A 25275-nucleotide genomic window follows, 5' to 3' on the forward strand; every position below is an offset into this window, starting at 1 on the left:
GGGTAGCGCGCAGGGGCCGGGCTCGGCTGGGGGCGGGCGAGGCATAGCGAGGCGACGGCTGCGGCCACACTGCCAGCACCATGTCGGGCACCCGGGCGTCCAACGACCGCACCAGCCACCCCGGCGGCGGGCTGAAGCGGGCGCGCAGCGAGCCGGGCGGTAACAAAGTGACGGTGGTGCTGGGGGCGCAGTGGGGGGACGAAGGCAAGGGGAAGGTGGTGGACCTGCTGGCCACCGAGTCGGACATCGTGTGCCGCTGCCAGGTGGGTGGCTCTGCCCGCCGCTCCCCCGTGCGCTCCTCACCCTTCGCTCCCCGCTGCTTTCCCCGGTCTCCCCTCTGTCCGTTCCCCCGTGCCGCCCTACTCCGCTTCCCGCTGTTGTTTTGCTTCCTCGCCCGCTCCCATTCCCCTCCCCGCTCCTTACCCCCTCCCCGTCCCCTCTCCCTCAGCGTGTGGGGTGGGCAACGCCGTGCCGCTCTCTTCCCCCCCCTGCCCCCACCTCCCTCCCGGGCGGCGCATAGAAATGCCACTCGGAAAGAAAAAGCCCGGCTCTATAAATAAAAACAGCTGACCCTTCGCGATAAGCGACACAAGATCCCCCGGCGCCGGGAGCTGCCCGCGGGAGTGTCGGGTGGCGGTCGCGCTGCCCCCTCACGGCGCTGCCCCGGGCCCGGCTCTGGGGACCCGGGTTCGCGGCGCCTCTCGGTCCGTTCCTCTCGGCGCTGGGAAGCGCCCTGTCATGGGGTTGGTATTCCCTCCGCGTTGTTTTCCTGGAGAATAGCGTTATTTAACTGGTTCGGAGAGCAGCTGGGTAGTGTAAGTCAGTGAGGGTTTTAGTGACTCTTACTGCAGGGGCTGTAGGGAGAGGGAGACTGCGTGCGAAATATCTGGAAGTTTATTCTGAGGTAAAATCAAATGGGAGCGTGGGTCTGTTAAATGGAAAAAGTTCTGCAGAAGTGTGAGACTTAAACAGTTTGAAAGCAAGGAACATTACATGTAGCATTTGTTTTTATGTGTATATATTTGTATATGACACACACACATATATATATATAACTGTGTGTATACATAATAGTATTTATTTTATAAATATTATATATGTGTATGCATAATCACAGAATCATTAAGGTTGGAAGGGCCACTAAAGGTCATCTAGTCCAACCATCAGCCCTTGCCTGTTACTGCTCTGGACTGTGTCAGTCAGTGCCACATCTACCCTTTGCTTGAACATCTGCAGGGCCGGTGACTTCTCCACCCCCCTGGGCAGCCTGTGCCACTGCATTACCAGTCTTCCTGAGAAGAAATCTTCCCTAATATCCAGCCTGAACCTCCCCTGGTAGAATTTAAGTCCATTACCTCTTGTCCTGTTGCTGTTTGTTACCTTGCAGCTGAGGCTGACCCCCACCTTGCCACAACCTCCTTTCAGGTTATTGTAGAGAATGAGGAGGCTCAGGGGAGACCTTGTCCAGACTGAATAACCCCAGGTCCCTCAGCCGCTCCCCATAAGATTTGAGTTCCAGACCCTTCACAGCTTCATTGCCCTTCTTTGCACATGTTCCATAATGCAAGGAATCTTAAAACCTTAATCTAGTCTCTTAATACAAGCCCAGTTAGACACTAAGACAGTCACTAATAATTGCAATAACTTTTTAAAGGAATGCTTTCAAGTGTTAATCATGAGCTGTGGCTGCTGCCCCATCCCTGGAGGTATTCAAGGCCTGGTTGGATGGGGCCCTGGGCAGCCTGATCTGGTATGGAGCAACCAGCCCACAGCAGGGATTTGGAACTGCGTGGGCTTTAAGGTCCCTTCTAAGCCATTTTGTGGCTCTAGCATATTGGATCAATAGAGCTGGTAGTGCTTGTAACTGTCACACTAAAGATTCTGGTAAATCATGTGACTGTGTTAATAAGTCAGCATCTTAGTTCAGTTCAGTTGCTATGTACCACAAAACTTATTCTTTCAGAATGCATTACAGCTAGTGAGAAATTACAGATGTCCTTGGGGTCATCATCTCAGATTTGAGGATGTTTCTCCAATTAAGCATATTGTGTAAATAAATACTGCCATGGGAGTTAAGCATTTTAAAGGTGGAGGAAGTATTTTCAGTGGGAACATGGAGCTCCCAAGGTCTTGGATCACCTTGAGGAAATGTGTCACTGTGAAATTTAGCTGGTGAATATGTATTAGAAGGACTATAGTCTTCTGTATCTTTTTTGTTGTTGTTGTTCTGTTTTCTTTTTAACTTGTTGCTAGGAACTTAAGCACAGGTCTCATAACTGCTTTGGGAAGGAAACAGAGTTTAGAAGTTAGAGCTGAGGAGAAGCATTTCCTGTAGGCCAGTCGTGTGTTTAGCATTATTACTGCACGAAGTCATACTGGTTCCCTCTGAACAGTGTTCGCTGTGATGCCCTGAGGTTGCTTTCAAGATGGATTCTCTGTCCATCCGGAGAGCTGATAGATGCACAAGTATGGCCCCAGGTGCAGCTGGAGAGCAGCTGGGAGGATGCAGGACTCAGTGTGTGTGTGCCAGAAGGGTTAGTGTGCTAAGAGTAGGCTGGATGGCTTAGTATGCTGCAGGGCACATCTAGATCTGCTTTCTGTTGCATGCTGATGAGACCTGGGTGGGTGGATGGAAGGCAAGTGAATCCAGGAGGCCTCTGGACTCTTCTCAGAACAGTGTTTGTTGACACAAGTGTACGCACATATGTATGAGATTTAACAGAACTCGCTTCAGGATTAGAACTTAAGGGTAAATGTGAAACACTTGAAGAGAAAATATGAGTAATTATTTACTTTAGAGTAGCAAAAATTATACAAATCCTATAATATTTACATGCTTTTTTTACACGTCTGACAATATAGAAGACTTTTAAAATGTGCTGTTGTAATAATATTTGATGCTTTCAAAGTTGGTCATGCAAGTAGATAACTGTCTTCTCTGACGCTTGAGATTTATTAAGGATATGAGTGTGTCCGAGCATTTGAACAGCACTAATTAATGTTCTCCCAGTGGGGTAATGGTAAGTGATTAACTTGTAGGAGTAACCAGTTTGAGAGATTTATTAGTGGCTTATGCTGACATAAAGACACCTCAGCATTTGGACCAGAATCTTCCTATTTCCCATCCCTCCTGGAAACTGAAGAACCTTTCAATAGATTGCTTACATCAGACATGGTGAAGATCTTCTGAAGTCTTCAAGAGACTTCAGAAAAAGTTTCTTCAGGAAATGTTTGTGTTTTAGAATTGGATGATTCACTGGGTTATTTCCTGATGTCCTGTCTGCTCCGTGTTTTGAGACACTGATTTAAACAGTGTGTTTTAGTCCTCAGTGAAATGAAAGTAGCAAGATTGAAAAGCTAATAGTGGAAGGGAGGATGTTTGTCTTCTAAAACCATGTCTCAACAGGGTAATTCTTCATTAGGTGCTACTTGATCTAGCACTTTAAAATTGCTTTCTTTCCTGAATAGAATTTAGGTTCAGGGCCAAATGGGAGTCAAAAGATCTCAGAATAGTATTTCCCTAATAGTTCTACCAAAGGAAGTATAATTTTCATTCAACTTTTCTCAAGTATTTTTAGCTTGTTGCTTTAATGAAGAAAATATTTTGTAGCTGGTTTGCCACGCAGGAAATGACTTGTTTCCTGGGCCACTGGAGGAAAGGCAGGCTGGTGTATGGGAGTAGGGGGTCAGTCCTTCACAGGCACAAGTGAAATGTGAAATGGTGTTAAATAAAGAAAATTGTACATTAAAACCTTGGCATCTTCAGTTGTCCTGAGTTTTCAGAACTGGATTTTACCTGAATGGAAGATTCTCAATTTGATCATGTTGTTTCAGCTCAGTACTTAGACTGCTTACAATCCAAGCATGAACATATCTTGGAGCACAGTTCACTTCATTTTTAACATGTCCTCAGATAGTGATTTCACAGAGTGATAGAGGTTGGAAAGGAACCCCTTGGGATTGTACAGTCCAGCCCACCTTGCTCCAGGCAGAGCCAGCTGGAGCACCTTGCCCAGGTCACATCAAGATGAGCTTTCTCCATCTCCAGAGAAGACGACTCCGTCACCTCTCTGGGCAGCCTGGTCTGATGCTGTTACCCTCACACTGAGGAAGTCTTTCTCTCATGCTGATGAAGCTTCCTCTGCTCAGGTTTAGGCCCACTGCCGGACCACCACAGAAAACAGTATGACCCTATCCTGTTGCTACCTTCTGTTAAGATTTTTGCACATACTAATAAGATCCCCCTTCAGTCTTCTCCAGGCTGGGCAGGCCCAGGTTTCTTCAGTGACAGCTCTCATCCCAGCCATGCTGTCAGAAGCTTTTTATGTGTGACTGCCTCCAAGGCTAGAGCTTGTGGGCAGATTTTCTATGTGTTTTTTGGTTGGGTGTTTTCACAGAGCTGGTTTAGAACGTGACCAAGCAAACAGTTGACTGTCACAGCTGCAGAGCTACAGATCCAGAGGCATCACTCAAATTAGATCCGTTCCCAAAAAAATCATGCACTGAACTACTGTGATAAGGTCACAGTTAACTGAAGGCAGCTGATCATCCATGCGATTGTAGCTGTTTCCTTAAGGAGACTGAAATTATGCAAGGAGCATTTGTAATAATAACTTTTCACTGAACATATTTACTGCATGGGACTGTGTGGATATGAATGGAAAAGGAAATAGCATGCGTTGTCATAAAAAGGCATGCAGTGTATTATGTCTTTGCCAAAAACAATAAAAGCTCATGAGACGCTTTCATTTTTATAACAAAGGTGTGTGCCAAGAATGTCTGAGTTTCCTCTGTAATGGAGAGTAAACAGTTTTGCTGTTTGTGGTGAAGTATTTACATGCAATAAGTAGTCGTACAGCAGAATGTCCAACAGCACTGGGGCAAAGCTCGCCATAAACAACTCCATAAAATCTTAAAGGGGAGGAAAGAGAACACACTTTTCCAAAAGCTCAGTGTGGAAGATATAAAAAGAAAACCAACCTACTAGTAAATATTTAGTAGAGAACCTATGATAGTAATCATCATCTGTAGTGGATTTGATCTCAGTTAATGAACAGATAAGCAAAATAGTGGCAGTACAAATGCATGTTTTTCCTTCATTTCATACTGAAAGCAGTAACAGTGAATTAGCAGCGCAGAGTAGTCCAAGTGTTTTTAAGGTTTTTCTAGCAGTCATTTGGCACCTGGTGTGTGCCAGTGCTGCCTGTGCCCAGGCTGGCTGTGTCAGACCTGTGACTCCTGCAGCTTCTGGCAGTCTGGAAGCAATTTCCTTGATGCTATTGGCGCTCCCTTCAGAACAGACATTAAAGAAGGTACACCAAATTGTAAAAATGTCGTTGCCATAAGAAGAGCTGTTTGTAGATGTGCTGAACTTCTCATATTAAGGTGCTTCTAAACATGTGGTCACTTCTTAAAGCATTTCATGTATCCAACTCGGTATGCTTTTCCGTTAAGTGTATTCAGTATTAAAAGAGGATCATTGATCTTTTGAGACAGAGGTAACAAAAGGTAAAATTGATACTTACACTAAAGAAGAACAGAGGCAATTGAAATGTGGATAGAAACCTTTTCTGTTAAGGTCACTTGTAGTCGAGCAGTTTGCAGCTAACCGCATCTTTATGCAGCAGGGAGAGCAAGTGACTGGTTTTCTTAGTGCAGTGAATGTGAAGTAGTATTGAGAAGGGCTAAAGCAGTAAGGAAAGCCTGAGAAAGTTTTGAGGTTGAGATCACTATAAAATCAAAGAAGAACGTAGGAAGGGGTGAAAGGATGTATCCAAACAACATCTGCTGCATATTTGTAAGTTTCCTTATTTCCTTGTTCTCGTGTCCTGGTGATGAATGTAAATACCATGCGTGCTAGAAATGGCACTTTGAGGAACACAAAGGAATATACTGTGGGCAAATGGTCAAATAATGAAAACCAAACACAAGAGAAATGCCAGACAATGAGTTTTTTTTTCAGTGGTTTACGTTTGTGACAGGAATGCTTCCTCTCTTTCTCTGTTGAGCTGCTGACAGAGGGCAAAACAGCCACATGCCCTGACTGTCCCCATTGATCCTGGGCTGCTGGAATGGTTTGCATCAGGGTTTAAATTAGGTCAGCTTTATGTGATGAATACATGCGGTTGCAGTGCTTGTTGTCCGCTTTTTTCTCTGCGTTTGTGTGCCTGTATTGTGTTGCTCTCCTTTTGGTGAGATTTAACTGTGATATTTAGCATAACTTCTTCATAGAGGATAAGGCAGCATGCAAAGACTTTAATCTCTTGATCATTCAGTGATTAATGATCATGAGCAAAGAAATCGACCTTGGAGTCCTGAGTGTGACTGCAGAATTATTGTTTTTTATTTTGGTAATGTTTGTGAAGGCTGACGGTCCCATTGCCAGGCACACATACATTTATAGTAAAGAAGTCCACCCTTCAAAGCTTGAAATTCTTTTGTAGCAAACTGTCATTTGTAAGCCATTTAATCCAAATTCTGTATTTCATTTTACTTACACTTGGTTACCTGCTACGCTGTATCATTTTAGGATTTAGAACAACGTGATGACACGGCTATTTTAAACTAGCCGCTCCGCTGGATAGCAGCGAGATCATCTCAGGACCACCAGGATTATAAATACTGATGAGAAGGTCAGGTTTAATGTTTCCCAATCTCCATAAGAAAGCTAGCTTAATTTCCAGTCCCTTCATAAAGCCTGATAAATTTATTATCCTCTACAAGCATCAAAGAAAGCAGCTGAAAATTAAGATGAAATGGCATCTGTTCTGTTTCATTCCTTTTGTAAGTCGCTAGCTGTCGCTAACTTGTTTACAGATAAAAGCAAAGTTACGTTCATATTCTTGGATCGTGTTACTTCCCACGGGGACATGACTGCACTTCTTCAAGAGACAACTGAAGATCAGCAGACATGTCTAGATTGTTTGTGTTCCTTCGTTTTAGGATTCTGCTAACAGGAGTCAGAATGCTTCTTCCACTCATGTTTTCAATAAATCTACCTTGAGTCGATCATTTTCTCTAGAGCTTCTGCTGGAGTTTGTTTTGCTGTAGTGGTGGTCTGTCGTAGTAGTTTTGGTTTGTTTACCTGGTTTTTGTGGTTTGACAACAATTTCATTTCAGTTAAAAAATGTCTTAAGGTTAAGCATGTCTAGTTTCTCTACACTGACAGTTTTGCCAAGCAGAGTTGACTTAGACCTGGATTTTCCAGTTGCATTTTTCAGATACTTGGGAAGACCAAGGTCTCTGCAGAAGTTGCATTGAGTTTTCATTAGTAATGAAGGAATAATACAATGTTACTGGTGCAAAATATGATATGTGCTTCAGCTTCAGATATTTACATTAGAAATATTTCATATATTTCTTTAAAAGACCAAAAGTTTTGTTCAGAGCTGTCAGGGGCGTTTCTGTCTGTGATCATCCTGATGCTCTCATTCAGGCTTCGGAAGGTCTGCATCCAAGGGAATTCAGCAGTTTCTCAAGATCACTGCTGCAATTGGGAGGGTGCGATTCTGTGCATTTCTTTAATTTTATGAGTCATCAAGGAGGGCCACAGGGCTGCTCTAATACAGCCTTGTTGTTAAGTTAAATTGGTTTTTTAGACGTCAGGGAAGAAGAGCAGGCAGCCTTAGTTTGGCTGGTGATTCTCAGTGTTAGCAAGGGAACACTTGCAACTCCAGCTGCTTGTCACCACCGTAGTTTTAAAAACAGAATCCTTGCTCCCTACTTCTAGTGTGAGTGTACTTCTGATCATTCTCTAACCCAGCTCTTATTAATAATTGCATTTTGGTGGTTTTTTTTTTTTTTTTTTTCCAGGAAAAAAGTTACCATCCCCTTCTTGGAACTGAGTTGGAGATTATCAAAGCTGTACAGGCAGGTCTTGGTTAAAAAAAACAAAAACGAAAACGAAAAAAGAGAAGCCTTTTATTGTCAGTTACGTTGTATGATGAGAAGTGTTTGGCCTCCAGCTGCAGCTGTATGTCAGCAAATGTTGTAGCTCAATGGCAGATGGAATTAGTAGAGCTGGGACACTTATAGAAAGTGGTAGCCAGGAATTTCATTTACTTCCAGATGCAGACATCACAGGCTCTTGGTTTAGAGTAGGCATTCCAATTCATGGATTATGAATTCATGGATTAGAATGCCAGAAGAGATCATTTTGTAGTGCTGCCCAACTACTAAGAACATGGTATTCCAGTAGCAATTACACCACAGCCAAAAGGAAAGGTAATACAGTCTGTCTGCTTCTACCTGCTATTCCCATTTATATGCACAAGGATCACATTAGCCATAGCAGCCAGTGGACTGAAACTGTTTTCAGGCACTTCCACCTGGTTTCTAGCATAGATATCTCCCATCCAAGACTTCTCTTGCACACTGGCCACCTGGCAAGAGCAGGCAGAAATGCATTTGAGCATCAGGACGTATTCCATCCCTATTCAAACATGTATTATGAATCTAGGTGCAAGCAGATAGTTCCTGCTGCAGGTACTAAGCAGCCTCATAACTGCATGACTGTTCTGAATGGAAATTATGTTTGCATCTTGGGGTGTTTCAGCTTTCCAGAAGAGAGGAATGTTCAAATGGCTGAGCACTTTGGAAGGTGAATTTATTTCTTAATTCTTTTTTGTAAGTTCTACTAAAAATGACAAAGACTGTATGTTCTCTTCTGCCAGTTTGTTCATAATAATTATTATCGTACCTTAGAGATATTATTTGCACCAGCATGTGATTGTTAACACTGGTAGGATGTAAAAGCTTCTTGATCTGTTGTATTGATGAAGTGGTTTTGTTCACGTACTATAGAGTAGTAATCAAAGTATGTCACTTCTATACAAGCATGCAATATTACAAATAGGTTGGCAATAAAAGAACTTGGAAAGGTATTTTTTGAATTAGCCCGTGTAGTAGAAAAAAAGATTATATGTTTATTCGTTAGCTTAAGTTCCTTTGGCTCCTTCTGGTATTGGGACATTATGTACCTTCATACTTTCATTATTAGAAGCTAGTATGGTTCCTGATGCTCTTGAAAGAAGTGTTACAGTTCTTTCCTTACCTTACATCGAAGTTTGTTTCCAGCTGGGAATGACAGGCATTTCAGGTTGCTGAGTTTAAACCATATTGCTGGTGGTCTTCTGGATTTTAGAAGAAAAGAGGTAGAATGTAAAGTAGCACGAGGTAACAAAGCATTCCTTAGCAAAATGCAGTGAAGTGATGCATATTTAATGCTGTTAATAAAGCTTCAACTTAGAGGGTTTTCAGAGTTAATAAAAATGGATTTGTTAAGCATGAAAGCAGGTGCTTTCATAAGACTGAATACTAATTTTCCACTGCAGGCTACAAATGACTTCAGTGAAAGTTATTTTTGCTGGGTACTTGCTTTGAATGTGGAGGCCTTTAACACTTACCAAGTACTGTTAAAAATGAGCATTTATCAGCTCTGAAATACATCTGGCATGAGGAACATCAGCTATGGCCATGCAGACAAATAGTGTTGATGGGTCCAGGCTGTGCTTGCAAAGGATGGGTTTTTGAGCAGTGTCTGGAAAAGAGCTTCCTAAATGGTATTTAAGTCTTTTTATGACTGCTGTCATTGTTTGGCATGCTGAACACTTTGTAGTTCTCAAATCCCACTTCATTGCTGCTGTTTGTTGCTGCAATTGAAGGAAGTTTGAAGTGGATGCTAATGTTGCAGATGTGTAAAAAATTCCTGTGGGATTTTTGGGCGGTACATTGATTCAGAGCAGGGATTCTGTGAGCTGAGTCTGGGTATTGAATGGAAGCTCATTGCACAGTGCTGTTTGTAGCATGCCCAGTAGTTCACTGGACTTCCAAACATGTCACGTTCTATTGCAGCCCGTGTAAGCTTTCAAGCTCCCGATCATTAATAAACAAGAAAATAAAGCTCGTATAAGCCCTAGGTTGACTCTTGGAACTTTGGTAACGTTAGAAAGGGAGTAGGTATCTTTAGTATCTGAGCTATTAGACTACCAGCTTGTCAGAATATCTGTGAAACTCAAGGTGTCTAATTTACTAAGTCAAAAGGTAACAATTAGAAAGTATCCCATCAGAGTGGTTATGTTTTGCATGTTTAATTGTAGGTATTGGACAATTCAATGCTCTGCCTCCACTTCAATTGTATTTGCAGAAATGGATTAAGTTCAGCTGTAAAAAATATACTCAAGACACTCCTTTTAGGAAATGCAGACCAGCATGAGCAGCATTGCAAAAGCAGTTCAAGAGCGGTCAATTCTAGCTTTAGGTCAGGAAAGTGCTGTTTTGAAGGTATGCTGTGGAATTCTTCTTTTATGTTATCTATTCAGGGAGCTAAAAGTGACTTCAAAGGTTTTGGCAATGACAGGATGCATCATATCTGCTGATGTTTCTGTGCGTCAGCAGGTTTTGGATATGCATGCTCTCACAGCTGATTGATAAAGGAGTTAAAATTAATGTCCCTTCTTAAGCATTTGCTAAACAAAGACATCATTTGTTTGGGCATCATTTGGTTAGGAAATTCTTGATAATCGTAGCAAAAATAAACACTGTGCTTGTTAAAACTAGACCTTTAATTAAGTCTTTGTTGTTTTAGTTCAGATTGTTGCATGCTCTTGACTTACTCACCTCTTCCCAAGTCTGAGTTGTCTCATTGCCCTCCTCTAAAGCCTTCTGGGAAAAATCAGTTCCTTGAGAAAATACAAACTCTGCTCTCAGGTCTGGCAGATGATCACCTAAGTCAGGAATTGCAGCAGACTCCATTGAGAGGTGGTGTGAAGTGGGATAATCATTGTTTGACTAGGATACTGTGTGAAGCTGCAAAGGTGACGTGTTCTTAACTTTACAGCAGCATCTGCTTTGTGGGCGGGAAAGGAGTGCTTCCATTCAAAAGGAAATATTGGAGTTGTAGCCTTAACCCCATAGAACTGGCTGAACACAGGAGGTGCCCCAGAATTGTGGATTTGTGTTGGTATGTCAGAGTCAGGACCCTGTGGGTACATGTTAAATTCAGTTTTCTTCCCGGAAAGTTTCAGGGTTTTTGTCCTGCTCTCACTCTTACATTCATTCTTGCTGTGTCCCATTTTTGCCTTGACTCCAGCCATGGTGTAATTCGACTTTCCAAACCGACACAGATCTGCTGAAATCTCTTGTTCTCATGATAGTCCTGTCTCAGCCATTTTCCACAGTACCACAGTAGTTCAAGTCACTGTAAGGTGGAAAAAAGATTATATTATCACATTATTTGCTGAGAGTTTAGAGTGAAGATATAGGGCAGTTAACTCTTTGTTTCTTTCTCTTTCAGGGTGGGAACAACGCAGGTCATACTGTGGTTGTCGATGGGAAAGAATATGATTTCCACCTGTTCCCTAGTGGCATTATTAATCCAAAGGCAATTTCTTTTATCGGTAAGACCAATTTGGAACTTGTTTTAACAAGCAGTGCTACTCAGCAGGTAGCTGCAACCATAGTTTATAGTTACAGCAAAGAAAAACATAGGTGACTGTTCATAAAATTTGTTTTAGCTTCACCTGTTTGACTTCTTGTTTGCATTATAAACTCAAACTGCTTAAGCTGACGCTGTATTTCACTGTAATGATATTCAATGCAAACAGCATCATAAAAAGCTTATTAACTGGGCATTAAACTCGTATTTAAGTGATAGGCAAGTTGAAACCTTACACTTGTCCGAAATTATAGTTCTTTCTGAAAGAACAACTGCATGCAATATGTGCAAGAAGTGAGTGCATGCTAGTGAGTCACAGATCTGTAGTCTCAGTTATGCTGCATTTGATCATTTCTGAATGCATGTTTGAAATATATGAAACTTCTTGGTTTTCACTAAATACGGTGTATTATCTTGCTTTCCAACTTATTCTCTTGTAAAACAGTGAAGAGTTTAACTGAGTTATGCTAAATTTAGGCAGAGAGAGACTGTTGCAGATATTTCCAATGTTCCCAAGAAGGAAGCAGCAGCTGTTTCCAGCCCACTAAATCATTAATCCACATCTCATCAGTAATGTTCTGTACTGCTTGTGGATTTTGAACTGTAGCTCAATAGGAGGGAGAAGGCATTGCTAATGCATTACAGCACTAGTTTGAGCTGAGTTTAAGATTAATTCATGAATGCTGAAGAAAATATAAATGCTGTCATACAGACTTGTTGGTGTTGTAAGGCAGCAGACTCCTTTGAGCTTTCATCCGAGAACAATTGAGACTAAATTCCTGGTGCAAAGTCCACCACAAACAAAGGAAAGAATCTGCTTAACTCAGCTGACTTTGCAGCAGGCCGTATGCTCACATCTGCAATAAGCAAGTAGTTTTGTCTGATTGTAGCAGACTTACAGCTGCTTATCCAAAATGGAGATTTATCCCCAAAAATCCCACATAATGAGAAATGTGAGAAACCTTGTCTTCCTTTCTAAATAAAATTTCAGATAGCAAATGTTTACATGCTTCACACCCTGAGAATGAGTATTTTATTTCTTGCTTTAATACAAATTGTTTATCTTCCTGAAGGTAATGGAGTGGTTATACATTTACCAGGCCTGTTTGAAGAAGCTGAAAAGAATGAAAAGAAAGGTTAGTATCATTTCTTTATGCTGACAGCTAGTATGAAGGGATTTTTAAGCCTTGCTTTATTCAGTGCAGTAACCTTCTGAATTTTGGGTAATGGTGGGGACAGTATTAAAAATGCTGAATTGTGTTGTGCTCTTAAGACAGATTTTTTCAAACGTAGTTTTTCCATGGGATGCCATGGATTTTTATGCGTTCTGAAACTATGTTGGCTAGAAAATGAAATCCGTATTGAAGTGAGAAAGGTGACAATAAGAAACATGTTGAGAAACCATACAAAAAAGAAGAGAAACTCAAATCTCAAGGTGTGACCAATCAGAGCAGCTGGAATCCCCCTTTTGAAATGACATTTTTATTTTTTTCAACAGGTTTAAAAGACTGGGAGAAAAGACTGATCATATCAGACAGAGCGCATATAGGTAAGTGGTATTTGAAGGATGGAGAAGACTCAAATCAATGCTTAACTTATGGCACTGAACTACATTATCACTCTACAATACAGTCATGTATTTGATCTAATATTTCTTTTCTGTGTTGTGTACCTGCAACAGAATTTGTACCTGCTAAAGAATGATGTTTTACATGTTTTCATGGTGTTAAAGCAATACTAGCTCTGTTTTCACATGAGGGGTTCTTATACTCATGCTAATAACAAACGCGCTTAGTTTTAAAATTACAGATGTCTGTGACTTAAAGAAGAATGTTTTTCTCCTTTGGTCCTTCATTATGTCTTTGGTTTTGCATTGCAGTGTTTGACTTTCACCAGGCAGTAGATGGGCTCCAAGAAGTGCAACGTCAAGCCCAAGAAGGAAAAAAGTAAGTCTTTAGCACTTTCATTTCAATAATAATTATGCAAATTTGGAAAACGAGTTGTTTTTGGATGTTGGAAAACAGAAATGCAATATATCTGTAAAGAGCCTTGCTGATTCAATAGTTCTGTGACTCTGTTCTGCTCCTATTTATTTTAGTGTACAAATTATGCTAAATTGGGATGTTACCAAAGATATGAGTTCTTTGTAATTCTGTTTTCCAGTTCTCTGCAACGCATAAAAGCTCTTTGAAATTCCTAACAAATCCTTAAGTCTTATTTGTGTTGAAGTGATGCTTCCATTCCTCCTGCATATGAGACTAGTAATGATTTTTTGACTTGGGTTGGAAGTGTTAACAGGATTAGGTTCCATGCTGATAATTGTTTATTGTATATTCACTTAAACTTCATGGGAATAACAGTCTCTATTTTAATTTTGGCAGTACACAGTAACACAGTATGTAGTTATTCATACTTCATGATTCTGTTTTTAGAAGAAAAAAAGGGTTTATATGAGCACGCTATTATTCTGTCAGTCTCCTGTTAATCTTCATAGACAGAGATCCCAGTAACAGTTTTCTAAAATGCACATGAAAATAGGCATGCAGGTAGGGAAGCAGCTCCATTTTTATCCTTTTATCCAAGGTAAATACTCCAGCAGGAGTTCTTTGGCTGTAGTTTTATTCAAACAGACTCAGCTACTGGATTTAAAGCCATAGGAGACCAGTTTGATAGCTCACCAAACTGGTTGTTTACAATCATGGGCAGTGCTGCAGCTATGAAAATGTGAAGAATACGTTTGTTCTCTTTTGGTTTGATAAGTATGACAAGATAGTAGAGTAACTGTAGTTTCTATATAAAATACGTATATACACACGTACTCCTACTCAGCTTATTTCAGTCGGATCCAAGGCTTAATACTTTACTGCATACTGTGTATATTACCAATATTATGCAAGTCCATTGAAGCATGAAATTTGTTATATACTTACTATTATGGAACATCAGTGCTTATTTTTCTTGTCTCAGGGCTCCTGCTCAGCATGTAGCATAGCAGAGCTGTAACAAACTACTTAGCATGAGGGATGTTTTTGCACATGTTAATAGACATCTGGGGGGTTCTTTTCAATTAGTATTGGCACGACGAAGAAAGGGATTGGACCAACGTACTCTTCCAAAGCTGCACGAACAGGTCTTCGAATCTGTGACCTCCTTTCTGACTTTGATGAATTTTCTTCAAGGTACAACTAGTTTCATTTCTAAATATTATGTTAAAGAGCAATGTATTTTGGCTGGCAGGTTTATTTATAAGGAGATGTTTTTCAAAACGTGTCTGGTCTGGATTTTTTATATAAATTATCCAGGAGAAGAAAACTGGAAAGAATGTGTGTGTATTTCCTTTACTTACAGAGTTGTGTCATTTAAAATCTAGCTATATACAATAGGAAATGTGCTGGTTGAGATATTAAAGTTCTGTGTATTTTCTTTACATAGCCATCAGTGTATGCAGCGTATAATATAACCTCCCCTCTTGCCAAAGGTTCTGTGAGCAGTAACTCAGAGTGTTCTTCATAGATGTGATTTAAATATTTTACAGATTTAAAAATCTGGCACAACAGTACAAGTCAATGTTTCCAACATTGGATATAGATATAGAGGGACAACTGAAAAAGCTAAAGGTAAGGAAATACTCTGATTTGCAATAGAATATTCTCCTTATGGGCATTAAATGCATTCTGTAATTGATACAATTATTTTTCTCATTAAAAAAAATTACTCTGTTGTGTTAAAGCAGTCGAGAGACTTGAGAGTGATGCATGCAGTTAGTAGTCTCATTCCAGCCAGACCAAGGCTGCTTCAGTTCTTACTGAGGAACTGCTTGTGGAAGCTGTGTTTCAAGATCCTGGTTTCACTCATAAAAGACATTTTTCTAATAAATTCAGAAGATCCCCTGGTGAGACATCTTTGAATAGGGAAGAGAAGATGACACAGAAGAAATCTCAAATGTTTCCCAAGTTTTGCCTGGTACTTGTTCAGAGCATACACCCTACTTTTAAAGATATCTTCTTAGTGTTCATGAGAAGTGTTGTGATTTGTTTTCTTTTGTTTGTTTTCCCTCTGGAGCTTGCATTGTTTCTAAGTCTTAGTCTCATCTATATGTTCCTCGGTGTGTCTGGGCTATAGGCCACCAACAAAATGAGGTAGGTGTGCATCATCTCTGTGAATAGAAATGCTGCAGAAATTACAGCTTTCCAATGCCATAACAAGTTGTGCACTCTTATTAGCAGTTCAGTGTATTAGTTTGTTTTTAATGAAATATGACCTGATTGTTGTGTCTTTTTCAGATGAGATGCAGCTAGGGAAGCTGGTGCACTAGTGTTTATCTGTATGTTTTGTTCTTCAAAAGTGATCACCATTCTTCTTCTAGCAATTCAGCTACTACTGTTCGGGAAGGCTGATGTTTCCACTCACATTTGCAGGGATATGCTGAAAAAATAAGACCCATGGTTCGAGATGGTGTGTATTTTATGTATGAAGCTCTTCATGGCTCTCCGAAGAAGATCCTTGTTGAAGGAGCCAATGCAGCATTACTTGATATTGACTTTGGTATGTTGGACTGTAAACTTGAGTGAAGTCCCAAGAGACTCATTTTATTTTGATTTGTATTTATAATTGCTATGCAAAGAATGGGAAAATAATAGCTAATAATAAACGAAAGTTTATTCCACTGGGGCTGAAATTTCAGTCCTAGATATTCTTTTATTACTTTTGAATGCTTGTGCACCTTGCCATACAGACCAGGCACCCATTGCAGTGCTGCTGAGAGTATTTCCTCTGCAGTGGAGAGGATTAAACCAGTGCAGATAATTTATAAGCTTAACTTCTTCAGTTGATCTCTGCTCTGCTCTATTACCAAAAGTCTAATTAAACCACTTAACTCTCCACGAGGATGAAACAAAGAATGAGAAAGATGCTGCAATCCAAAGTCACAGTGTGGCGAGCATGAGTAATCTCTGAAGGTTTAGAAAATATTCAGCAGATACTCATTGCTGCCTGTGTAAGGCACTGGAAATGTCACACTGTGACCTTTATGTGAGACACTGTGGATGCTGCAGAAATACTTTATGTGATACATAGGACAATGAAAAAAGCTTTACACAGCGACAGCATCCTTTAATAGATCAAGTGCCTGCTGGAAATAATGCTGAGATGCTTTTAAATTTCTCCCTTGTGAGCAATCCTCAGTGAAAGTTACAAAGAATGAATGCAGGAAAACTTGCACATTGAAACAGGTCATGCATACTTGATAAAGCAGGACATTTTCTTACTTGGCTATGTGAAATTGTTGATCAGTAACAGTATGCTTATACAAAATGCTTGGATAAATCGGGTGCTTGAGCAGAAAGAGCCATTCATTTAATGGGGGTGGGGGTTATCTCTGGACCTTTAGAAATCTGAATGTGTATCATTCACTATAGGAGGAAGTGATCTGGGGAAGAAGAACTCAATTTGTTCTTTTAAAGGCAAAAAGGGGGCAAGTAGTAAAGAGAACTTACCCTCTTCAGCTGCTACTTCAGTTCAGCTTTGAAGTCGAACATACAGAGGAAAACTTCAACTAATAAAGAAAGTCATTCTTTGCTTTTTGTCATTGCTGAAACAGAGCTGTGCTGTTTTGTTTTTCTGACAGGCACATACCCTTTTGTGACTTCATCAAACTGCACTGTGGGTGGTGTATGCACTGGACTTGGTGTTCCTCCCCAGCACGTTGGTGATGTGTATGGTGTTGTGAAGGCATATACTACTCGAGTGGGAATTGGAGCCTTCCCCACTGAGCAGATTAATGTAGGTTTAGTATTACAAAATGCAGTATACATGGTTGCCAAGAAATAAGTTCAAGGGATAAGGGTATGCTACAAATAAATAAGCACTGTAACAGAACCAGGATGCTGCACTCATGAAGACAGGAGTTATGTGATAAATATCAGTCCTTTTTCTTTAGAGGAAAGAAACATAGGTGTGGTGCTATTAGGTTACCACGATGGTTCTGCTGTAATGAATGATGTCAAAAACAGATTTCAGCATTTTATCTGATCTAGGGGCTTTTCAGTGACAGGAGTATGCTGTACAGAAGCTGTTGGTGCATCTCAAGAAGTTTAAATTAGAAGATACAGCTCATACACTTAACAGCCTGTGTTCCATATCATTTATTGAAAAATTTTGGTGTGTGCATCAGCAAGTCTGCATAAATTGATCAGAAAAAGAGGGAGAGAGCTTTCAGTTCTTTTGAAACTGTTTTCTGGTTTCTTGATAATGAAAATATTGTACAATAAGTTTGGCGTATTGATTATGAGCTACGCGCACAGCATTCTCCAGTCAGTGATTTGAATTTGATTTAAAGCTGTATTCACTAAAACCCACTTGCTAATAGCTGCAAATGAATTGGTGACATCCTCTGGTTTTATGGATCACAAGTGTAAAGCTTTAGCTTTGTTTTTTTCAACAACAACAAAAAAAAACAACCCATAAACATTGCCAGTATCAAAGGGAACAGCTGGCATCCTCATACTGTGGTAGGACTTAGGAGCCCTGAGCACAGAAAAGACATTTGTTATTCTGCACATCACACAAGCATTTGTCTGCCCCAAACATGTACAGTAGATGCCAAAAGACCAAATGCAGAAATGAAAAGCAAACTCTTAGAAGAAAAGATAGACATACTTAATAAGCGTTTTAAGCATGCTAATGATTGAGATATAAGAATCTTGTGCATGAGGGGCTTTACTCTCCAACTAAGTCACATTTGAAGTATTCTTTCTGTCTTATTTTAGGAAATTGGAGATCTTTTACAGTCCCGTGGCCACGAATGGGGAGTAACTACAGGCAGAAAGAGGCGCTGTGGCTGGTTAGATCTTGTCATTTTGAAATATGCTCATATGATCAACGGATTCACTGCGTAAGCATCACAGATTTTGCGCTACATTTGGAAGTGATTATTTTGTGCTTCGCAGAATAAATATGTAGGTAACATTAATATAAGTCAGTAAAGTGTTACATTTTAAGCAATTAATTCACAGCGGGCAGCTGAAAATTGTATACAGTAATTGACAACGGGCAACTAAAAATGGTCTTAGTGCTGATGATAATCTTACCTCCTTAGACTTTTTCAGTGATTTTGCACCATCTTAAAAGTGATTTTTTTCTTCATAAATGTTTTCCCTTTGTTTACATCAGATGATCAGTGTAGTTTGGATTGATAATATCAGTTAGTTTTCACACAAATTGTTGTGGTGTTCTTGATCCAGTGCTTTCCAGCTGTCTTAGCTCGAAGCCAATGGTTTGGGGCTTTAACTGGCTTTAGTGAGTCAGACTTGGATGGGCAATTCTGCACACACTACTCTGTAAGTGAAATAAGTAGGGTCACACAAAGTGTTCAGCAACTGGCACAGCTCAGACAGGTTCATTTATCTAGAAAAATACAGCCCTATATTGTATTATAAACACTGCTTTTAACTGTTTGAGCTTTTATTTTAATTGCGAGTGAATTACATGTTTGGTTAATAACTTGTTTTATAATTGAAAACATACTTCAAATCAGCATTTTAAAGGAACTAGCCAAGACTGTAAAGCCATTAGGCTAGTTTGTCTACTGCTGTAACCCTGGTAACTGTAGAAGAAGTCCGTAGTTTAAAATTACAATCCATATTTTCAGAATGTTGCAAAAGTTTCCTAACAGTTGTGTTTATATGAGGTGTAGATTTTGCATTCAGGCACATTATTCATATATACAGGCACATGACTGGGGGCATTTTGATATCTTAGAAACCAAGACTTAACTGGTATTGTTTATGCCAGTAGTGCTAGAATGGAACAATATCTAGAATGATCTCTGTTCATTGATTTATCAGAAGGGTTTTCAAAATACTTTATTTGCTTGATTTTATTGTTTGCTTTCTCTTAAAACAGCTCTTGTTAATGTGGAAATATTTGTTAGGAAAGCATTACACTTCCTTCCATTTCAGTTCTATACAGGTGCTACATTTCCATCAACAAAACTATGTCATCTCTGGTAATTCTGACAACTAAAACACAGGGGAGATATAAACTAAAAAAAAAGCTGAAGAACTGGCTTTGTTTCTTCTGTCCCAAAACGTGGTCTCATGCAGTCGTTGCATTCATCATGCATTTACTGAGCACATGCAGCATGGACTATATGTGCATATACCTGGCCAAATCCTTATGTGTTCATGGACTTATTGATCAAGGTCTGGCATATTGCGTCTAGAGAATTTGACTAATTTTAAAATGCAGTTTAATTCTGATTGGTGATTGCTTATTTTTACTTGAGGTTCCATTTTTGTTTTTCATTGTGTTAATTCAAAAGATGGAAAAGGTACAGTAAACTGACGACACCGATAGCTCAGCAAGAGTGCTGAATGTCAGACTGAGACCTCCTGTGCTACACTGTATAAACCAGATTATTTTTGTGAAGTCTGTTTTAAACAGTAAATAAAGCTGTCTTACAGTTGTTGTAAATAAGGAGGAATTAAGAGAATTGTTAGTGGTGATGTGAAGTGGCATGCCAACGTACGCACTCAAACTAAGTGCAGTAAGTTTTGCTTTGTGTTGTCAGTTTGCATTTTAATGCACTGAACTGAATGAACGCTGTGCACCTGTATGAGCAGCCAAGCATTTGGAAATGTGTCCTAGTAACTCAGTCACGTATTCATTCCGGAGGCATGAATTCAATTAACAGTGTTCATAGTTTAATACATTTGTGTATTTTTGCTGCTGAATTGCTTGGGTTGGATTTCTGAATAGAGAACTAGTGGAAAAAACCTAGCATAAAAGGTGAAAGAGGAAAATAATAAAGATCAGTCATGTGTATGACTCTGACCAATGTTGTTCTGTGCAGCTTGGCATTAACAAAGCTGGATATTCTTGATGTCCTTGATGAGATTAAAATTGGTGTTGCTTACAAATTGGGTGGAAAAAGAATTCCGTATTTTCCAGGTATGTTATTCAACGTATATTTTCATTTTCATATTCAACGTATATTTCATTTCAGGCTTAATTTCTTTTTTACTGGATCTTGTGTAGGAGTTTTCCTATGTGCAAATCTGAACCCAAAAATGGAACTATTGTAAACATCAAATAATTTCATTTCTAAAAAATACTGCTCTAGTATTCTGGCAACATAAAGTACATTCAAAGGTTTTGACAAGGAAACTGAATTATTGGATCCTTGGATCAAAGTAATCTTCCTAAGTAACGTAAATTAATCTAAATTAAGAATGACCTAATCATCCCATCAGTAGACATACTGTGTCTTTCTACATTTTTTTTTCCTCATTCATTAGATTTTTAAATGCTAACAAAAATTCTTGGGCAGGAACCATACGTGTGCTCTTTTAAGGTGGAATGGCTTAATTCAACTGTGATTAAAAATTGTTCTCCCACAGCTAATCAGGAGATACTGCAGAAGGTGGAAGTGGAGTATGAAACAATGCCTGGGTGGAAGACTGACACAACTGGTGCACGAAAATGGGAGGACCTTCCTCCCAAGGCCCAGAATTACATTCGATGTGTGGAAAACCATGTTGGAGTGCCAGGTAAATCTTAGGTAGATGCAGCTATGACAATGCAACAATACCCAGAAGAAGCTATGTAGAGGTGCTCACTTCTTTAGCCAGGGGTTGGCCTGATTTGGGCAGGAGATGATGGAAGCATCTGTGGTTTTGTTGGCAGTGGTAAAGAACACTTTGCCAAGAAGCTGCAAAAGGTGGTATTCTGCACCATGCTTCAGTCTAATGTCTTCCTCTAACTGATCTCTTCCTTTCACTTCCTGCACCGCATCTCTGTTTTGAACACAGACTTCTCTCGTTTATTTGTTTGTTTGGTTTTTGACCCTCTTCCACACTTCTCCAGCCAAAGGAATCCTGTGTAATGGATACATAGCTATTGAAACCAATTCTTCCACTTAGGAAATTGAGAATCTTAACGTGATCGATCTCTGAAGGTTAATCAGTCCACTTTTCTTTGAATGAATTGCTGGAGATCTCGAGATGCCAGGGGCTAGGTGTGGCATGAATGCTGGAAGGAGATTTCTGCTACAGCAAACTTGAGAAGCTAGCATGTGGGCTGTTGTTTTCCATAAAGCTCATCAAAGGTCACCTCTAAGGGTGTAAGCTGTGTGCAACTGTGGCAATACCGGTGTTTTTCGTAGATTAGGATTGTCTTATAGGAAAGCATGAAGCTCAGCGCATGGTCATAGATAGAGATGTGAGTGATGGGATATGTAAACAAAGCTCTCCTTGTTTTATTTCTCTGGCTATCAGTGCGAAGGCATGCAGCCTTGGTGGAACTGATGGCTAAAGGAGGCATACCTCATCATTTCTATAGTATCTATAGGCAGTAAAAAGTGGAACAGTTCTGATGTAGTATTTAGGGTGACTGCTTCCACTGGATAATGTTCTTAATTGCAGCCTTGTATTTAACAGCATTATAGTGTGTGCACATTGTTGTCTCCTGATTGGCGTCCTACTCGGACAGAGCTCTTGCTTTCTGTAGGGGTTTAGCTAGACATCCTATTATTGAAGATGGTAAGAGTTAAACCTACAATAAAAGTGCCTGACCTTCTGTTAGGTCTTCCATTGGCAATGCTTTGTGTTTATGATATATTTTTGTGCTTTCAAACTTCAATATATTGCACTATGGTGTGGTAATGCAGCAGGAGTAAAGTGATTTTGGATAGTAAAACTTCTTAGCAGTGCATTTCAGCAGAGTTGGCTAATTTGTTTTGAAGCGTAATAAAACACTGCAATTTGGTAATTCTTCTAATAAATATTTTTTTTCTTCCCTAGTCAAATGGGTCGGAGTTGGAAAATCAAGAGAGTCAATGATCCAGCTGTTTTAAGCAAAGGAAGAAGTTCAGTGATCTGAAGCACAATTCAGTGTTTGCTTGTTCCTTACTGTTTCCTCTTTAAATGGAGATACTATTTAAAACCAACATGTTCTTCTAGGAATTGAATAGAAACAAAATACCTATTCTGTATTGTAACATTTTATTTATCTTATGTGTCTTGGTGATTTCAGTGTAAAATCTGTTTGGTGGCCATCATCAGAAAGAAAAATCAAAAAAGTGCATAACAAAATAAGGAAAAAATTCCATATATTTTTTTAAATTTGAGACATTACTATTTGAAAGTATTTTACGTCAAAATAGAATTATTTCTTCTCGGTGAAACTGGTATTAGGCTTTTTCCAGTAATTACTGGGTGACTTTAGACTTGTGAAGATTGGATTTTTTTCTTCCTCTTCAAGTGTTAACATGTCTATGTCTTTGGGTTGGCAGCAATAAGACATATACAGTGTTCTTGGAGTGGTAGGATTATACAGATTTTCAGTTTGTGAAACACAGTGAAGTTAAGTATTTTTGACTGAGCAAAGCAAACACAATTATATATGATTTTGATATAACTATTTTTTTATAGCCCACTGAAATGAATGGAGAGAAGCTAAAATATTTTTTTAACACAGAGCTTATTCTAGTAACTGAAATAACATCTGCAGAGGGGCCAAACTGGATAAAGTTGTCTACTAACTCTTAAATACCCCATGTACGAACACGCAATCCTTGAAGAGACTGTCAGGTATGCAGTCTTTACTTTAGGCAGTAGGGAAGGAGTGAATGACAGTGGAAGGAAGAGAGTCCTTGGGGTACTGAACATGTAAAGAGGGTGCAGCCAAGACAACATGCAGTGGTTTAGTGAAACTGAGACATTTCTTCCTGCTCTGCAGTGATTGTGATTTCCAGAGTTTTAATGTAGTTGTCTTTTGAGGAACCTGGGACTCGCAGCTCTGTGTGGCACACTTGCTTCCACATCTCCCGTGTTCCAAGAATAAATCAATGCATGACTTAACGATGACTGCTGCGGTATTTACACCCCTCGCACATTTTGACCTTCCTCAGCAAAATGTAATACCTAATTATAGAAGGGGATGACATGTGGCAGCCAGGGTTGTGACATGTAGAAGCCATGGAGAGGTCCCCTGAACCTTCAAGAATACACTTGGATTTCTTTGTGGGTCTTCTAACTTTTAGTAGTTACGCAGCAGGAGCTCTCAAAAAAGGCCTACCTCTTGTAGAGGAAGAATACACTAGAAGCCAACTTATTCCATAACTGAAATCTTCAGAATAGATGTTTCTTTTCTCTATATGTCTCAGAGAGCTTTAACAGTATTTTTATATCATTCCCAGAGGCTGTGGAAAAATGGCATACACAGCATCAGTAATGCCATTGCGCAAAGTGTGAAAATACCCCTTTTTTGAGATAATAACTCAGAGGATACAAAAGAATAACATTCTTTGCATCAGAGAATTCACGGCCCAGAGCTGTGAATCCTGAATTCAGACAGAACTCCTCTGCTGGTCTTTGGCAAGTCGTTTAATTTCCCTGATACTGTTTTGCAATTTGTAGAACGTCAAATCGTAAAACTTCCTCGCCTGTTTTCCAGTGTTTTGGGGAGCTCTGTGGCTCAAATCTGCAGTCCTTGTATAGCTGAGGAAGCTCTACCCTTCATATCGATGAGAGTTAAAATGAAAGAGACTTCTGACCTTATTTAATGTTCACGAAGCACTTCTGAAAAGTGCTTGGTAAGTGCTAATTAGTACAAGCACTGTGAAATGTACCTCGTTTATATGAGGTAACTTAAGCGTAAAGGTTTTTGGAGATATAGCAATAGTTCTGTTTTCACGTAGCTTCACCATCTGGTATTTGCCTACTGGATTAACCTGATGTATTCCTTTTCTTGGCCCCATCTTCATGGGTGCATTTGTGTTAGGGATGGCCACTGTATTTAAGCTTTAGCTGATTTATAGACTAAGTCCACAATGACTGCAAGCCACTCTGTACACTGAATAACTGGATTAAATGATCAACTCTGAATGATGTATTTGGCGTATTAAAAGTGAGGATTTATAGCTTAATTTTCACAGGATTACTTCTCTTGTTCACCTAATCTTTTATTTTCCATTTTTTTTCCATTAAGTGTCTATTAGATCCACATTGCTTGTATTTGCTTTCAAGGATTCATTGAAAACCCAGTGATGTTGTCAATGGACTTGATACCGTAGACAATTATCCTGTGACTTATTTTATTACAATAAAGTAATACTGTGCATTTCATTTCACAGCATGGATTTTCTAAAATGAAATCTACTCCTATTAAATTTTACTTGTGTTGTCATTGAGTTAAATGTGAATACATTCAGGTTTTTATCAGAAAGCTATTTAATCTACTGAGTGACGTAATGGTTGATAAGAACATTTAAATGTAAATTTGCATTCAGTTTGGCTGTTTCCCATTATTTTATGGATTGTATTGTTTGAAATTTGATTTTATTAACAGTCACTGTGATGAATTTGGTCTCTCTTTCCTTCCCAGCCAAGTGCAATAATAATGAGTGAAATTGGTTGATGTGTCATCCCCTATGGTATCCTGATGGAAGGCTAAGGGTAAATGTCTGCCAAAGCAACAGAATTCATTGTAAAAACTATAGTACAGTTTTTAAAAGGTAGCAATTACTGATTCACTCATGCACATTAATGTGTTTGACATAGGTACTCACACTTCTCCTCAATAACATGGCCTTCATAGTCAGATGTGTGCGACTTAATACATGCAGTATAGGATTTTGAAGCTTTTGTTAATTTTGATTTGGCTGTATATGGTCTTACAGTTCTGGCATGATGCACTTTATGAAAGGAAAGAAAACCAAGCATTTCCATAGTAATGTGCAATCTATGCTCACATCTTTCCCTCTATGCAGATATTTCAAGTGAATTTTGGATCCACACTTGTTATTTTGTCCTGAAAAACACATTAAAATGAATTTAAAGTAA

The 25275-nt window shown here is 39.5% G+C and overlaps 1 protein-coding gene across 3 annotated transcripts; it reads left to right on the forward strand.

Annotated features, from left to right (window-relative positions):
* Nucleotides 1-25275, forward strand: ADSS1 (adenylosuccinate synthase 1). 3 transcript variants are annotated; one of them, XM_001235679.7, is made up of 13 exons: nucleotides 1-263; nucleotides 11294-11396; nucleotides 12508-12570; nucleotides 12933-12983; nucleotides 13314-13380; nucleotides 14506-14613; nucleotides 14970-15051; nucleotides 15853-15979; nucleotides 17061-17215; nucleotides 18202-18326; nucleotides 20286-20383; nucleotides 20833-20982; nucleotides 22234-25275. In XM_001235679.7, exons 1-13 carry the CDS (start codon nucleotides 81-83, stop codon nucleotides 22284-22286), a joined length of 1365 nt encoding a protein of 454 aa, XP_001235680.5. In that variant the 5' UTR covers nucleotides 1-80; the 3' UTR covers nucleotides 22287-25275. The 3 variants fall into 3 exon arrangements, with proteins under 3 accessions (XP_001235680.5, XP_046797901.1, XP_046797900.1); XM_046941945.1 differs by lacking the exons at nucleotides 1-263; nucleotides 11294-11396 and having other exon boundaries at nucleotides 12546-12657; XM_046941944.1 differs by lacking the exons at nucleotides 1-263; nucleotides 11294-11396 and having other exon boundaries at nucleotides 12546-12600.

Source organism: Gallus gallus, chromosome 5 (assembly GCF_016699485.2).
Source record: "Gallus gallus isolate bGalGal1 chromosome 5, bGalGal1.mat.broiler.GRCg7b, whole genome shotgun sequence".
Classification (NCBI taxonomy): domain Eukaryota; kingdom Metazoa; phylum Chordata; class Aves; order Galliformes; family Phasianidae; genus Gallus; species Gallus gallus.

What these genes read in the sequence shown, in the direction of transcription:
- ADSS1 (XM_001235679.7), top strand. Translation starts at nt 81, where the DNA reads ATGTCGGGCACCCGGGCGTCCAACGACCGCACCAGCCACCCCGGCGGC. An exon ending in GACAACTGAAAAAGCTAAAG is followed by an intron (nt 15,052 to 15,852) that starts GTAAGGAAATAC and finishes TCACATTTGCAG; the next exon opens with GGATATGCTGAAAAAATAAG. An exon ending in TCCCCACTGAGCAGATTAAT is followed by an intron (nt 17,216 to 18,201) that starts GTAGGTTTAGTA and finishes GTCTTATTTTAG; the next exon opens with GAAATTGGAGATCTTTTACA.